Source organism: Panthera pardus, unplaced genomic scaffold (assembly GCF_024362965.1).
Source record: "Panthera pardus isolate Hobbes unplaced genomic scaffold, ASM2436296v1 HiC_scaffold_6, whole genome shotgun sequence".
Taxonomy (NCBI): domain Eukaryota; kingdom Metazoa; phylum Chordata; class Mammalia; order Carnivora; family Felidae; genus Panthera; species Panthera pardus.
Window position 1 is genome coordinate 83,382,404 of NW_026526991.1, and position 16,599 is coordinate 83,399,002.

The window sequence follows — 16,599 nt, forward strand, 5'->3', positions numbered from 1 at the left end:
TCTTCCCTCTTTTTTTTTTTTTCCTTTTTTTCTCCATAGTCTAACATACTATTTAACATAATAATTGTTCTCTACCTGTTAGAAAGTAAACAGGAATTATATCAGTTTTGTTCACTGCTTTATTCATAGTGCATAGATAAGCCAACTGCACACAGTGCCTACCTCGATAATGTATATTTGTTGAGTAGATAATAATTGTGTGTGCTTGGGCACTCATACAAACCCACATTCCCAGTTTTTATTAGAGATTGACTTTGGGATGTCACAGATGACTCCTGCCGTTATTGCTTCTAAATTCTTCAACTCCTAAAAATGATTTCTTTGTCAAAAACAAGTTGTGTTTGTAGGCTCTGTTTTCCTCATGTTGGGCAATCTGGAGCTAGTTCTGGCTCTTGTAAGCATGTTTGTGGTTGCAGAGGAAAATGAATATTTCTCACCCAAATGTTGTCATGTCATCATCTCTGTCTGGCAACCCGAGAAACAGATGTTCTGTGTCTTGACCTTAGGCTAGTGGTTACAGTTTTGGGTGTTAAGTATATTTCACAGAACTACACTTGCACATGCGAGGCTGCTGTTTTTATTTAACTTGATGTAGCCTTAGAGCTCAGCAAGCTTTAGGGAAGGTCCAGTTTGGAGGCACTGGAAGTATGTTTGTCTATATGTGTGGGGTATGTGTGTGCACATACACACACACACACACACACACACACACACACACACACAGAAATCCCTACATTTATGTATCCAGCCAGCTAGCTATTGCAAAGCACAGGTTTATTTTGAGATCAACACTTCTAAACATGACAAAGAGTAGCCCTAAGAACATTGCCAAGAACAAATTTTCTTCTTTCCAGAAAGCGGTTTTCAGCAGATGATTTTTAGAAACAAACTTCAAAAAAATCATACTGCTGTCTCCTAGCAAAGAAGATCATTCATTTATTTATTTTTTTTATTCAGAAACACTTATTACATACCACCCTAGGCCAGGCACAATGCCAAGTTTTAGGGACACAGGAATGCATATAGAGTTTTGGTCTTCCAGACAGCTTGCTTTCTGGGGATGTCTGATGTAACCACAGTGGAGCAAGTGAACCCAGACCACAGTATATGAAAAGAAAGGACAGTGGTCTCAGTGTGGGGCCACTTAAGTTGTGATCCTGACTGTCCCCCAGTGTCACCAATCTTCAAGTCATTTATGTTTACAGAGCCTCTGTTTTTTTGTTTTTTGTTTTTCTGTAAAATAAGGATTGTATGAGGCGACTTTTGAAGTTCTTCTTCAGAAGGTTCGAGCCCCACGTTGGGTGTAGAGATTAAAAATAAAATCTTTAAAGAAAATAAAAATAAAAAATAAAATGGTTGGGAGGGAGCTTAAAGATACCAGTGTGATTTCTATAGTTTTTGCTACCTGGTGATCCTTTGAAGCATACCTGGAATATTTCTCTGCAAACACATAAGTAACACATCTGCTACAAGGTTCAACATCTTTATAAAGTGATTTAAGGTTTAAGTTTCTTACTAGATTTAGATTTTTGGGTGCCAGACGTGGGGAGGAGAAGGGAATGTTGGGTACCAGAGATTTTTTGTAAGGAGAGCTTGTGTGGTTGTCGGATCACACAAACCATTATAGACAGATCACCATGCCAGCCCTCGTGTCAGTTAGGAATGCATGTGATCACTCTCAAAGATGACCAGTGTCTCACCTTGGCTCTCTGTGAATCACCCATGGAGTTTTGTTTTGGGTTTTGGATTTCTTTTTCTCTTCTTTTTTCTTTATTAGCCACATACATACTCGAGCCCATCCTGAGTCCATTAACATTTGGATCTCAAAGGGTGAAGTCAATATCTCCATATTTGATGTGGATATGCCTCCAGGTTTGAAAATCACTATAAGTAGACTTGTCTATGAAGGGTAGTCTGGAAGCAGTGACCAACCTAAATAAGCATACACACTTCTTGAGGATGGGTTTTCCTCCACAGTATTCTTACATGCTTTGGTAATGACCAGTGTTCCTGAGTAAGATCTATCTACATGATTCTAATTAGTAGCCAGTGTTAATCCTCTAAGGTAAATTTTAGCTTCAGAACTTTCCTCTTAGTATTTGTTAGTAGAACATCATCTCAGTTTTTCCTAGTTAAGGATAAATTGAAGATGATTAGATGAGTGACCTGCTTCCTTCTCCTTCTCCTTCTTCCTCTCCTTCTTTGTCTCCTTCTTCCTCTCCTCTTCCTCCTCTTCTTCTTCTTCCTCCTCTTCCTCTTCTTCTTCTTTTATTTTTTTAAATGAAGATCTACCTGAAGTGTGAATCAATTTGGGAAGGTAGACAAGGCAGAACAGTAACATCATCTTCATGTTTATTACTAGCAAAGTTGCCAGAAACAGTTTTTAAAAAATGGTTGTTGATATAAGGCTAATGTAGTTAAAGTTTGAAAATATTCCAATTTCTACTTGACAGAAGAAGAACTGGCAACTCCTCCGCTAGATGGCATCATTCTTCCAGGAGTGACGAGGCAGAGCATTCTGGACCTGGCACGCAAGTGGGTGGGTGCCTTTCACGTGAACCACTTTAGAAGCATGGAACAGAAAGTCATCAAAATGAGCCCGGCTTCGTTCCATCCAGTGTTATCTAATCTTTAAATCTTAACTTGAGTGGAAAGAACTCTTCTAGAAGGACTGTCTCAGTAAGGCCAATATAGAAGTATTGTTTATAGGAAGGGCAGAGAGAAAACAGTTTGGCAAGTTATCCTAGTGAAGCAGTATTCTAGTGCTAATCACAAGCTCTGTAGCAGGTGTCTCCTGCCAACTCACCTGGTTTATACTTCATGTGCTTCCATTTCACCAGTCCTGAACTTTTCCAATCTCAGTGTGTTGTTTCCCATTCCAATAATTTGTAGTTCTTCCCTTCCTCTGTTTATTCCAGTGTAACCATGCTAGTCACAGAAATTAAAGAATTTTACGGACATAAATGTTTACTAACATAACTTTATTAGGTTGGCTGCCTTTTTTCTCCCTCCTTCCTGCCCCCTGTCCTCCCAAATTCACATACATGCTTATTTTAAAGTCAAAACACTCAAGCAAATGTAGTTGTTTTCAGTAGAGTTTCTGATCTGTGTGACACAGGCAAGCATGTTAAACCATTTGGTATTGAAATGACATTTATAACATACTCAAGATGAATATTCGATGAGTTGGTTATCTGGCAAAGGTTCTTGGATGGAACTTTTGACCCATGTGTTAAAATGGTCTCCACGGGACATGAAAAGACTTTGAGCATACTGTGGTCAAACAGTATTAATAGGACAAATGTTTAGAAACGCACATATTACCTAGGAGAGTACTAGCATACTTTCTCTGGAAAAAGCTTTGGAAATAAAGGAAATGTGCTATAAATAATTCTACAAAACCCTGAAGTAGACAAGACCCAACTGCCACATGCTGGCTGGCACATTGGGCATGACATTTACAAACTGTTGGTATAATTTCAAACAGCTTGCCCTGTCCTAAATATGTTTGCAGTTGGAAAGATGTATTTTCGAAGCTCAGTAATTTTTGTTTTATTAAAGAAAAAAATCAACCAAGTACAGAAGGTTTGATGACAAGTTGCAAGTGGAAATGCTTTCCCACACTAATGATTTGCTAGCATGAAATTAGTTATTATGGAGGAAGTTTTTCCTTGACTCCTTAGCTGTAATTTATTTTAAAAGCTATTTTAAAACAGTGAGACATAAATGCCAAGAGGCATGTGGGGGGTTACCATTACTTGCCAGACAGGGGAAATTGTCCAAAGATAAGTAAGGGTGAGCAGAGGAAAAACAATTCTGTTTATTTACAAGAGATTTTTTTTTTTTTTTTTTCCAGAACACAGAGCTCATCTCATTTTCAGTTAACTTGGCTGATTTTCTGGAATTTATTTATTTATTTATTTACCTTTGAACAACATAATTGAAATTCCAGACTGAGATAAACTGAAACTTGCAAAGAGCCATATTTCTGTTGTAGACATATTTTCCTACTCTCCCAAATCATACTTACAGCATGATGCCTTCTTCTAATATTTTGAATCTTGCCAAGGGCTCTGAATTTCATTTTTATCTATTGTGGATCTGTAAGTTTTAAAAAATACTCTTCTTAAAAAAAATTAAGGTCAACAAAGGATGGATAAATATTTTTTTAATAAGTTTGAGACAAACTTTGAACCTTAACCACTAACATAAAAGAATGAGAATTAATACAGATTAAAGAATGAGTTTCAAAAGATCATTTATTTAAGCAGATAGTTTAAAAGCATCAGCTTTTTTTCCCCCAATTTCCTATCTTTGAGCAAATAAAATGTTGAAATAGTTCAGCAGAGTCGATGAGGTTATGCCAGTAATTCTGTGATGAAACTCAACCCAATAAGATACTAAAGAGGAGCAAGGGGATTTCTGCTGTAAAGACAACTGAATCAGTGAATTGAGGAAAAAAAGGAATATCCCATGCAATTTCTCAAAGTCCAAATATACTTTCAGTGTTTTAAAATAATGAAATAGTTCAGGTAGTTAAACTCAGTCTATGTTTTCACTCCTAGAAGACCTAGTAGAGAGTGGAGGAAATTTAGAGCCAGTCAGATCACACCTGAGTTCAAATTCAGTTTCTGCTGTTTACTAGCTATGTGGATTTAGACATGTCGCTTAGCCTCCCTTTGAACCTTAATTTCTTCATCCGTATAATGGGGATGATAATACCCACCTTAAAAATGAGAGTAGGAGGCATGCAATGGGTGCTGAATAAATCATTATTAATATTATCTAAGAATATGTTCTCTTTTGTGGTAAATAGGGTTCAAGACACTGTTAACATAGAACACACATTAAGTAGCATGGGAAGTGCTTTATCTTGTGAGACTTTAGGCATGGCAACAAATAAAAGGCCAAAAAAGCTGGCATGCATTAAAATATACCCCGTATTTTATAGTGATGGTGTTACGTTATACTCTGATCGTTTTACTCTGATCATCTCGTTTAGCGATGCTGTGACCTTGGAGTAGATTGCTTAACACCTCAGCATGTTTACCAGTAAGGTAGTGGTGCTCTCTTCAGCTTTCTCTCAGAGGATGATTCTCACATGATTTGAGTTCAGAGTGTCAGGTTGAAAGGTTAAGTACGACAGGGCTTTTTTTGCATGCCTTTTCCTTGCAAATGTTAATATTTCTATTTTTTATATTCCATACAGGGTGAATTTAAGGTGTCAGAGAGGTACCTCACCATGGGTGATTTGACAACAGCCCTGGAGGGGAACCGAGTGAGAGAGATGTTTGGCTCGGGTACAGCCTGCGTTGTTTGCCCAGTTTCTGATATACTGTACAAGGGTGAGGTAAGAGACAATCTCTTCACCTCCTGTCATTTCCAAGCATTTGCCTATAATTTATTTAATTCTTTAAATGTGTAAATGAAATGGTAGTTGGACCCAAGATGCAAAGGATTTTTTTCTTTAATAACTTGGCAGTTTGTCCCAATGAACCTGTATTACCAAATTACTTACTCTCATCTTTCCAGCAATTTTGTGCAAGCTCCAGTGTGGGAGGGAGTCAGTTTTGTCCTTGGAAATGTATCACATCTGTTTTATGTCAATTTAGGGATTGGAGATGTGCCAATAAGCATCCGTTCTTATTTCTTCCTTTTAGCTTGCTAAGAAGGTTCTACAGGTAATTAGATTTCCATTTCTGGTTTCCAAAAGTACTCCCAAACTATTAGAGTAGTAATGGCAAACAGTTATGGAAAATTCATTTGAATGATTAACTCCTACGTTTATTATTATTATTGCTTCTGTTGTTGTTATTACTATTTAAACCACTTTATGAAAAATTTTCATTTGGCTAAGTTGGTACATCAACTAAAATCCTCCAAAAAGAATTCAATCATTTGGTTGGAAGAAGTGTTCTCCTCCCAGTGAATTAGTCTGATTTTATATGTGGTATATTTCCACTCATGTTAGTTTTGTTGTTGGTGGTAGTGGTTTTTTTTTGTTTTTGTTTTTTTGCTTTGCCCTTTATCACAAAGCTTGGATATTTAACATCGTCGTCTAACTTTATAGCTTAAAGGCATGTGGGTATTATTCTTAGGATGTGAATTGGCTTGACTTAATCATATTAAATACAAACTTGATTGGTTTTTAAATTGAAAATAGATAAATAAAATAATTATTTTTCCTCCATTATTTTCCTTTTCTGATTTTAATGGTGGCTACTTCATTGCTTGAGATTTTCGAACTTGCTTGTAAGGAGTGGCTTTTAACATGATTCCATCTACAGATTGATTGTTTCAAGGGAGAATTATTTTACTATGTATCAATACTTTTACTGAGTATAAAGCTACTGTTTTGTGTTTCATTATTGTAGTATCTAGGTAAATGCATTATTGGTCCACTTTTTTAATGAACTAAAGTTGTCATGAAGTCACATTTTTTAAGTACAATCATTTCACCTCTAGAAATAAGTTTATAAAGCTCAACGTTTTGATATTGGTCTTGTCTCACAGGGCATGCAGAGCTAAAGGTACATCTAATTACCCTATTATCCTAAAGAGCATAAGAAGAAAAGAGTGACAGCATGGGCTATCTACTAAAATCAGACTATCAAAAGCCTGCAAGCCAGCCAGGCAGGAATGGACATGACTCAAGTGTAAATTAGGGGCAGGAAATCTGTCAGCCCCCAGTGTAATGATGCTGTCCAGCACTGTGGAGGTTTGACTTGGAACAGACATAGGTTTAGAAGCCTGTTTTGTGAAGGCATAGACTTGCTTTCATATACGTCCCTGCAATGACTTGCTTTAATTTGTGGCAAAAGGTTTTCGAGTTCTCATTCCCTGCCAGAAGAATTAGGTAAGGAGGCCAATCATTCATCCTATAGATTCTCAGAATCCTGAAAGAGGTAGGATTCTTTATGTTTGGCCACTGTTTATGTATCCCTAGCTCTTTGGTCTCTTTGGTTCCTCATATCAGCCTGAAGACCAACATATAAACCAGTAGTGCCTTAAAATCAGTTGGTAGGCAAGAAACAAACTATCATCGGCTACTTTGTTTTTATTCAAATTCAGAATAGAAAAAGAGTCTTTGGCATAAGGGGTTGGCATACGTGATCAGGTTATCATAGTACCATTCCTTATTTCAGTGGGATTTTCTTAATACAGTAGAATTGCTGAGTGTCTTGCTTATTGCATACATGGATATCCTCCAATTATCATGCCTGTGATATTCTTTCATAGACTGTACACATCCCAACTATGGAGAATGGTCCTAAACTTGCAAGTCGGATCTTGGAAAAATTGACTGATATTCAGGTAAGGGCTTCTTTTTTAAAAAAAGGTCATCTTATTTCAGATGATTTCAATCAGAACTAAAACCAAATCATATTTCAGTGGAGAGAAGAGAGTAAACACTGCCATTTGGGGTTAACAAATTAAATTTGTAGAATAAAGCACAAAAGAAAAATATTACCTGTGATTCCAACACTGAAATATAACCACTGTTAATTTTTGATATCTCAAAAATATTTTCTGTTAATATACTTCTTGAAGTATTTTTCTAACAAAATAGTCATATGTGATTTGTTACCTGCTTTTTTTTCATCTAGCAAATCATTTGCTTTTTCGTATCAATAAATTTCTCCATTCCATGTATAAAATTTAATTGAATTCTGTGATATTGATGTACTATAACTTTTAAAGAATCATTATTATTGAACATTTATGTTGTTGGCAGTTTTTTGGGGTTTTTTTTGTTTTTTTTTTTTACCTGTTACAAACAGTGCAATCTTTGATTATTTCCTTAGGATAAGTTCCTGAGATTGTAACTGTTGGGTCAAAAACAGTGCATACCTATTTTTTTCCTACTGCTAACCTTGTTCTGCCTGTTTTTTCCTGAGCAGCAGTTTACAGTGGTGTCTCATCAGACAGTTAAGCATATCTCTAGGCAGGCTTATCAAGTACCACGTAATGCCAGGTCATCAATAAAAGGACTATTCTATAACTTGCAAACCCCTCACACGTTGTTGGACGATTTTGTTGAGCCCACATATCATCATTGCCAGTCAGTGAACGTACCCAAGGGGAGCTGACATTCATACTGAAATGTGAAATAAAGTTTGATAGTTTGAGTGACACCAGATGGTTTAGGTCTTAAAACTATACAAAAAAAAAAAAGTTGACAAAACAGCAGGCCCCTCCAGAGCAACTGAGGTCCTGGGATAGTAATAAGAATGGTATTTTTGGAAGACTTACTCAGCAACTTTTATGCAAAATTAATAACATTAAAAGGTAAGAATGATTGTGGTTTTTGAATCGATGAAATGTTGCTCTTTTCCTCTTCAGTAAAGGCTTTCTATAGAAATCTTTCAACTGGGGCCCCTGGGTGGCTCAGCCAGTTAAGGGTTTGACTCTTGATTTTGGCTCAAGTCATGATCTCATGGTTTGTGAGATTGAACCCCATATCAGGCTCTGTGCTGACAGCATGGAGCCTACTTGGGATTCTCTATTCCCCTTTCTCTGCCTCTCTCTCTCTCTCTCAGAATAAACATTTAAAAAAATTCTGCAAACTAAATAAAGGAATATCTTAATATTAGAAGACATATAATTTGTTGAGTCTTCTACTTTTATACATGGAAACAATTAAAAGTCATTGGAAAAAATTAAATTAATAAGAATATTTGGATGTTTTGGTAATCTAAATTTTTTTACAGTTGAGTAAATCTGATGAAGGTAATAAGTTATTAGTGTTTTGCACAAATAAGAAACATAAATAGAATAAAAATATATAATTGGCCAAATTATGAAAGCCTTTATCCAAAACAGAAATTGAAAGATTTTTAAGAGGGAGGCAGTATTTGCAACAACATGGATTGAACTATAGTGTATTATGCTAAGCAAAATAAGTAGCAGAAAGACAAATGTCGTATGATATCACCCATAAGATAAAAACAGATGGGAGACAGACTATAAGAGATTCTTTTTTTTTTTTTTTTAAAGAATTTTAAAGTTTATTTATCTTTGACAGAGCACAAGCAGGGGAGGGGCAGAGAGAGAGGGAGACACAGAATCTGAAGCAGGCTCCAGGCTCTGAGCTGTCAGCACAGAGCCTGACGCGAGGCTCAAACCCACGAACTGTAAGATCGTGACCTGAGCCAAAGTTGGATGAGCCACTGACTGAGCCACCCAGGTGCCCCAAGATTCTTAAATACAGAGAACAAACTGAGGGTTGCTAGAGACATGTTGGATGGGGGGATGGGCTAAATGAGTGATGGGCATTAAGGAAGGCACTTGTTGGGATGAGCACTGAGTGTCATATATAAGTTATGAATCACTAAATTCTATTCCTGAAATCATTATTACACTACATGTTAACTAACTTGGATATAAACAAAAAATAAAGAATAATAAAAAATAAATAAAACTTAAAAATTGGAAGGAAAAGGGGGGAGGTCGTGTTGCTATGGTAATAAGAAAATATCACTTTGGAACCTTTTCTTGAATACATACAGAGGGGAATCCTTCATTGTATTGGACTTAATACACAAAAATGAGATTTCAGTACCTCTTGGAGATTATATGAAATAAGAAAATTACCCTTAATTTGATTTGGTTGTAAAGGATTAAAAGAAAAGAAAAAGTCAACTGTATTTGAAAGGAAAAATCAAACTGTATTAAATTTGAATTGGAAGAAAGATCTAAGTAGAGGTGTTTGATGGACATAATCATGAAGCTTTGCCTAAGGCAGGCAAAAGCAGAAATTTCCTCTCTCTTGAGATAGTGCCAAAGTATATGCATCAGAACTCTAAGTAAAAGAGAAGCCCAAAGACATATTCTGGGGGCAAAAGGACACGCCATTACAAAAGTTCTCAGAGCATTTTTACGGTAAGATTATGGATGTAAGATTAGTGAATAAGTGAATGTTTTTGATTAATTCATTCAATAGATATATGTCTTGAGCACAAACAGTGTGCAAGAGACTATTCCAGGTGCTGGTGATTTAATAGTAGTAGAAGGGATAAAAAAAATTGGAGAAGTCAAAGCTGTAGAGAAACAAAATACTCAATTTAAATGTGAGGCCACATGAATACTTTTAAGAATAAAAGATCCATATGAAGCAGAGAATGAGAAGAAACAACATTTTCCTTTTACCTGTATATATTCTCTATATAACTTAGTGCCTGTGGCTAAGAAGAAATTAATTTCTCTTTTTACCCTAGGTAGTAAAATGTAATGGTGGTAACACTGAAAATTAATGATACATTCAAAGCTTCCCTAGGAATAAGGAAACAAAAAGGGTGGAGACACAGGATACGTGAGATAATATAATGATTCTGAATTAAACCACAAACCAGAAGGACCAACTCTGCTCCAAATTGTTAAGTAACAGAGGACTATCTATTCAGAATCTAAGACCACATCCTTCTTTTTCAATTATTGTATGCCTGTGGGCATGGAACCTAAAGTTTCAAAATTATTCTCTTATAAGATAGCAAATTGGTGCTGTCACCCAAGCTACAGGTGCCTGTTTCTGTCCACAAAAAATAATTTAAGTAATTATTGAGGAAAAAGCATAGAATTGCATCATGTTTTACATTTGATCTCTTTGACATTACATGAAAAACATGGATATTTCGTAAGAAGTGCTCTGGTAAATTGAAGAGAGCAACAACAACCAATAAACCCAGAAGATTCTTGCCACTGTGACGTGGGGGGTGGAAATCCTTCTTAACCACAGATGTGATTGTCATTTAACTTGTGTGTTTCTGTATATGAGTAAGAACCTCTGAGGTTAAGTATTCATTCCCCTTGGCGAATTTTCCATAAAATTCCATGGATTTTAGATTGCCCTAAAAATACCTCTTAGAAGGGGAGTGTTTCAGTCTTTTTTTTTTTTTTCCCCTCTTTCTTTTTTCAAGTGACAAAGAAAAACACTTTTGTGTTACTTAACCAGACTTCAGCATGGAGAACATTAGCCATATTGCCTATGTTTCTTTTCTCTTGCATCGCTCTTTGTCAATCTGATTACTCACTATCGTATTCACCAATATGCCTGCTATTGGGATAATCTCTGTTCTCCAATTGAGTCTGCTGTCTACTTCTTCCTGCCTTTCTGCACCTTCTACAGTTTGCCTACTTGAGAAGGTATTGGTTGTCTGTCAAGACACATCTCCTTGAGGAACTTTTAAAGTCTGTCTTGAGCAACATCCCTGTCCCCGGTACAAACACGTATTCATCCCCTCAAATATAACTTCTTCCAGCTTCCAAAGTACCTGGGTTCCATATCGCATATGGCCTTTAAGTTGTATTCTAATTAGTCACACACTTGTCTTTGTTCTAAGGTTGTTTGAATGTAGGAATTGTTTTACTCCCTTCTTATAACCCCAGTATTCAGTACAAGGCCTGGGCTATCATACACACTCAGTAATGTTTCTTGAATAAATGAATAAAGGAACAAATAAGTGAGTGATATACCAGACAGATACTGAAGGACAAAAACATGTTGCTCTTATATATTAACACATTCTGAGGAGAGGTGGGAGGAAGGCCTTAAATAATATCAAATGACTTTTTTTTTTAATTTTTTTAAACATTTATTTATTTTTGAGAGAGAGAGAGAGAGTGTGAGTGGGGGAGAAGCAGAGAGAGAGGGAGACATAGAATTTGAAGCAGATTCCAGGCTCTGAGCTGTCAGCACAGAGCTCTACACGGGGCTCGAACCCATGAACTGTGAGATCATGTCCTGAGCCGACTAAGCCACCCAGGCGCCCCACATATTACTTTTCGAGAAAACTTTGAGAGAACCTGATTTTAGACATTTTTAAAGTGAAATGCACATATCAAGACTGCTGTCAGAATCAAATAAAAACCTGGAATCCAGGCCTTAAATATCAGGGCAGCATGTTTGTGTAACTAACAGGGCTGCTGTTGAGGTTTTAGAAAGTGGGAAGTAGTGATTGCAAAGACCTGAGAGGTGGAAGTCCTTTCCCGTTTTTTTTTTTTTTAATTAATTTATTTTATTTTTTAAATTTGCATCCAAGTTATTTAGCATATAGTATAATAGTGATTTCAGGAGTAGAATCCAGTGATTCATCCCCTACATATAACATCCAGTGCTCATCCCAACAAGTGTCCTCCTTACTGCCCCTTGCCCATTTAGCCCATCCCCCCTCCCACAACCCCTCCAGCAACCCTCAGTTCTCTATATTTAAGATTCTCTTATGTTTGTCCCCCTCCATATTTTTATATTATTTTTGCTTCCCTTCCCTTATATTCGTCTGTTTTGTATCTTAAATTCCACATATGACTGAAGTCGTATATTCGTCTTTCTCTAATTGCATTTAGCATAATACACTAGTTCCATCCATGTTGTTGCAAACGACAAGATTTCATTCTTTTTGATTTCTGAGTAATACTCCATTGTATCTCTCTGTCTCTCTCTCTCTCTCTCTCTTTCTCTCTACACACACGCACGCATACACACACCACATTTTCTTTATCCATTCATCTGTCAATGGACATTTGGGCTCTTTCCATACTTTGGCTATTGTCAATAATGCTGCTATAAACATTGGGGTGAATGTGCCTCTTCAAAACAGCATACCTGTATCCTTTGGATAAGTACCTAGTAGTGCATTTGCTGGGTCATAAGGTAGTTGTATTTTTAATTTTTTGAGGAATCTCCATAGTGTTTTCCAGAGTGGCTGCGCCAGTTTGCATTCCCACCAACAGTGCAAAAGGATTCTTTCACTGCGTCCTCGCCAACATCTATTGTTGCCTGAGTTGTTAATGTTAGCCATTCTGACAGGTGTAAGGTGGTATCTCATTGTGGTTTTGATTCATACTTCCCTGATGACGAGTGATGTTGAGCATTTTTTCATGGGTCTATTGGCCACCTGGATGTCCTTTTTGGAAAAGTGTCTATTGATGTCTTTTGCCTGTTTCTTCACTGGATTATTTGTTTTTTGGGTGTTGAGTTTGATAAGTTCTTTATAAGATTTCAGATACTAACCCTTTATCTAATATGTCATTTACAAGTATCTTTTCCCATTCTGTCGGTTGACTTTTAGTTTTGCTGATTGTTTCCTTCACCATGCAGAAGGTTTTTATCTTGAAGAGATTCCAATAGTTCGTTTTTGCTTTTGTTTCCCTTGCTTCTGGAGACATGTTGAATAAGAAGTTGTTGCAGCCAAGGTCAAAGAGGTGTTGTTGTTTTTTTTAATTTTTTTTAATGTTTTATTTATTTTTGAGACAGAGACAGAGCATAAGCAGGGGAGGAGCAGAGAGAGAGGGAGACACAGAATCCGAAGCAGGCTTCAGGCTCTGAGCTGTCAGCACAGAGCCTGACACGGGGCTCGAACTCGCAAACCGCAAGATCATGACCTGAGCCGAAGTCGGACGCTTAACCGACTGAGCCACCCAAGTGCCCCAGTCAAAGAGGTTTTTGCCTGCTTTCTCCTCTAGGATTTTGATGGCTTCCTGTCTTACATTTAGGTCTTTCATCCATTTTGAGTTTATTTTTGTGTATCATGTAAGAAACTGGTCCAGGTTCATTTTTCTGCATGTTGCTGTCCAGTTTTCCCAACACAATTTGCTGGAGAGACTGTCTTTATTCCATTGGATATTCTTTCCTGCTTTGTCAAAGATTAGTTGGTCATATGTTTGTTGGTCCATTTCTGCATTCTGTATTCTGTTCCATTGATCTAAGTGTCTGTTTCTGTGCCAGTGCCATACTGTCTTCATGATTACAGCTTTGTGATACATCTTGAAGTCCAGAATTGTGATGCCTCCAGCTTTGTTTTTCATTTTTAGGATTGCTTTGGCTATTTGGGGTCTTTTCTGGTTCCATACACATTTTAGGATTGTTTGCTCTAGCTCTGTGCAGAATGCTGGTGTTATTTTGATACAGATTGCATTGAATATGTAGATTGCTTTGGATAGTATCAACATTTTAACAATATTCTTCCAATCCATGAGCATGAAATATTTTTCCATTTTTTTGTGTGTGTGTCTTCTTCAATTTCTTTTCTAAGCTTTCTATAGTTTTCAGTGTATAGATTTTTCACCTCTTTGGTTAAGTTTAGAGAGGTAGGTGTCTTAAATAGTTTAGGAAAAGGAAAGCCCAGTGAGATAGGTGCAGGATCTGTATTGACTGTAGGCCACCAGATGGAATTTCTTTTAAAATTCTGTTTTCCCCACTAGTGGCTACAGTTTTGTAAGAATAAATGACCATTAGTGGTTATTGCATTTTTTTGTTTTCAGTGGAACAGCTTGATGGTTTTTAGTTACATAAGAGCCCTACTCCTTTTCCCTGCTGATGTCCCGAGTTATCCTTCTCTTTGTGTGCATACTAAGTGAACATTTCCAGATTGCCTTGATGACTCAGCCCCTTGACCAGCTTCCCAGCTGTACTTGTTCCCTAATACACACTTCTCCACGTTACAGGATTACAGAGCTTTGCCCATTGAATAGGATTTAGAACAAGAATGACAAATTGTCACCTGGTGGGCAGCACTGATTATAATTTTATTGGCATCACAGAGAATAAGTGCATGACATGTACATTGTCCTTTTGTGTTGCTAAGAACTTTCCTGCCTAATGTAAAAGGCATTTAACAAAGGCCATGTAAAATTATTTGCCATATGTATGTTGGATGTGAAGTAATGAACTTGTCATTAGTTGTGTTTTGGTTTAGTGTTCTTCCTGGAATTCATGAAAGATGAAAATTCTGCATACCTCATTGATAATCTTCCACATGGGCTGAGTACCACCCCATGTGCTCAGTTGGATTTCCCATGTTGCTTTAACCTCATCTTCGATTCCAGTGAACAACATCAAGTCATTGTGACTTACAGCAGACCTGCCAAATGCTGAAGAAGTAAGCCTACTGCTGTGGTTCTGTAATGACCCTGATAATGATAGCCTTGCCCATGCAGACATGTGTTCTTTCCCCTCCTTCTCTAGGTACCTACTCCTGAGGAAAGAATATAATTTCTCTCTCTGCTAACATCTGTCATCTCTACTCTTGAATTATTTTGCCTTGAAAAATTGAATCAAGTTATTTATCATCTAAATGGAAAGTTTGATCGCTTACTGCTTAGGTCTAGATAGTTTGAATTACCTGTATTATCACATTTCTTAGATACATCTCAGAATGCTATAATTTTTACATAAAAGCATAAATTATAGGATGAGGAGGCCAATCTTAATATATATTATGAAGGTTCTTAGAGTGATATGGCCTATGACTGTCATTGTAACCCAAATAGATTTTTGACGGTTTATAAAACTGAAACAACTAATCGAAAGCGAATTCACTTTAATTGATGAGATTCAAGATGGAATTATGGCGGTCACGAATCACAATAATGTAGATCTGCTAAAATGTCAATATGATGACACTCAATTATTAATGGCATGAGTATCTAATGTATTAATGGGAATCCAAGTAAGAGAAACAAAACACGTATTTTGATCTTACCTTAAGTCATGTTGTACCATACATAAATCAAGCAGAATTTGGGAATTTTTATCTAGCATTTATCATGAATCAACAATTAATAGTGGGAAGCCACACTCTTGAAACAACTCTTTCTGATATAGATTCAGCAAGTCACTTATAGTCATTGGGCTTCCTTCATTCTCTTTTTTATGTAAACCAAAAGGTTGTAAGTAGACCCATTCTTGGCTCCCAATATTTTTACCGATTTGATAGATTCTGCTGCCAGAGGTCTTTAAAGCTCTTTAAGAGGAACCCAGCACATGGACAATATAACATAGGAGAAATAGCATCAGATAGAGGCAGGAGCCCTGGGCTTCAGATTAAGAGTTTTCTAGAACCTTAATGTCCTTAGATGTAAAATAAGAAGCTTGGCTTTAAGAGTACATTGCTCTTCATACGTGATTTTTAAGCAGCAGAAATTTTCTACAAAGGAAATCTTTCCTAGAATCCCAACATACAAAACTGATTAAAGTGGAATTGTTCTAAAGTCCAGAGCTCCACTTATTTGACTCATCCTTGCATTTAATTAATTAATTTATTTTTTAAAGGTTTTATTTTTAAGTAATCTCTACACCCAACACGGGGCTCGAACTCATGACCCTGAGATCAAGAGTCACGTGCTCTATCGACTGAGCCGGCCAGGCTCCCCAAAGCCCCTACATTTTAGATGATCATTAAAGTTCTTTCCCATTTGGAACTGCTAATGTTTTATCTGAATTTCAACTGAAGTTATATTGGGAATGAAAAGCCGATTCATGTGAAAAGGGGACATCATCGCAGGAATTTAGGCAAGCACATGGTGGCAGACTCACTGGCATGGTGGGGGAAGGGAAGATATGTTCCAAGTCCATCTCCACAGACACAGCTATGTGAACATGTGGAGGGAACTCCAAATGGTAGTCAAGAACATGTCATTGGTGCGAGAGAGACCTTTGGCTAGGGTCTGGGCTCGGCTCTACCCTTTACGAATTACCTGAGTAAGTTGTTTAATCTCCCTAACACAGTTTTTCTCATCCATAAAATGAGATCGATAACGGTGCCTACTCTCTGGGGTTACTGTGAGGATAAATTTCGTAGTAAGTCTGTCAAGCTCCTGGCA

The 16,599-nt window shown here is 36.9% G+C and overlaps 1 protein-coding gene across 3 annotated transcripts in view; it reads left to right on the top strand.

Moving 5' to 3' along the window:
• BCAT1 (branched chain amino acid transaminase 1) overlaps positions 1-16,599 on the top strand; it is a 106,471-nt gene that overhangs the window by 82,485 nt on the left and 7,387 nt on the right. For all 3 annotated transcript variants that reach the window (XM_019452230.2, XM_019452229.2, XM_019452231.2), the window contains exons 8-10: positions 2,454-2,539; positions 5,210-5,350; positions 7,240-7,314. In XM_019452230.2, coding sequence (XP_019307775.1) covers positions 2,454-2,539; positions 5,210-5,350; positions 7,240-7,314 — 302 coding nt within the window. The remainder of the gene's footprint in view (positions 1-2,453; positions 2,540-5,209; positions 5,351-7,239; positions 7,315-16,599) is intronic.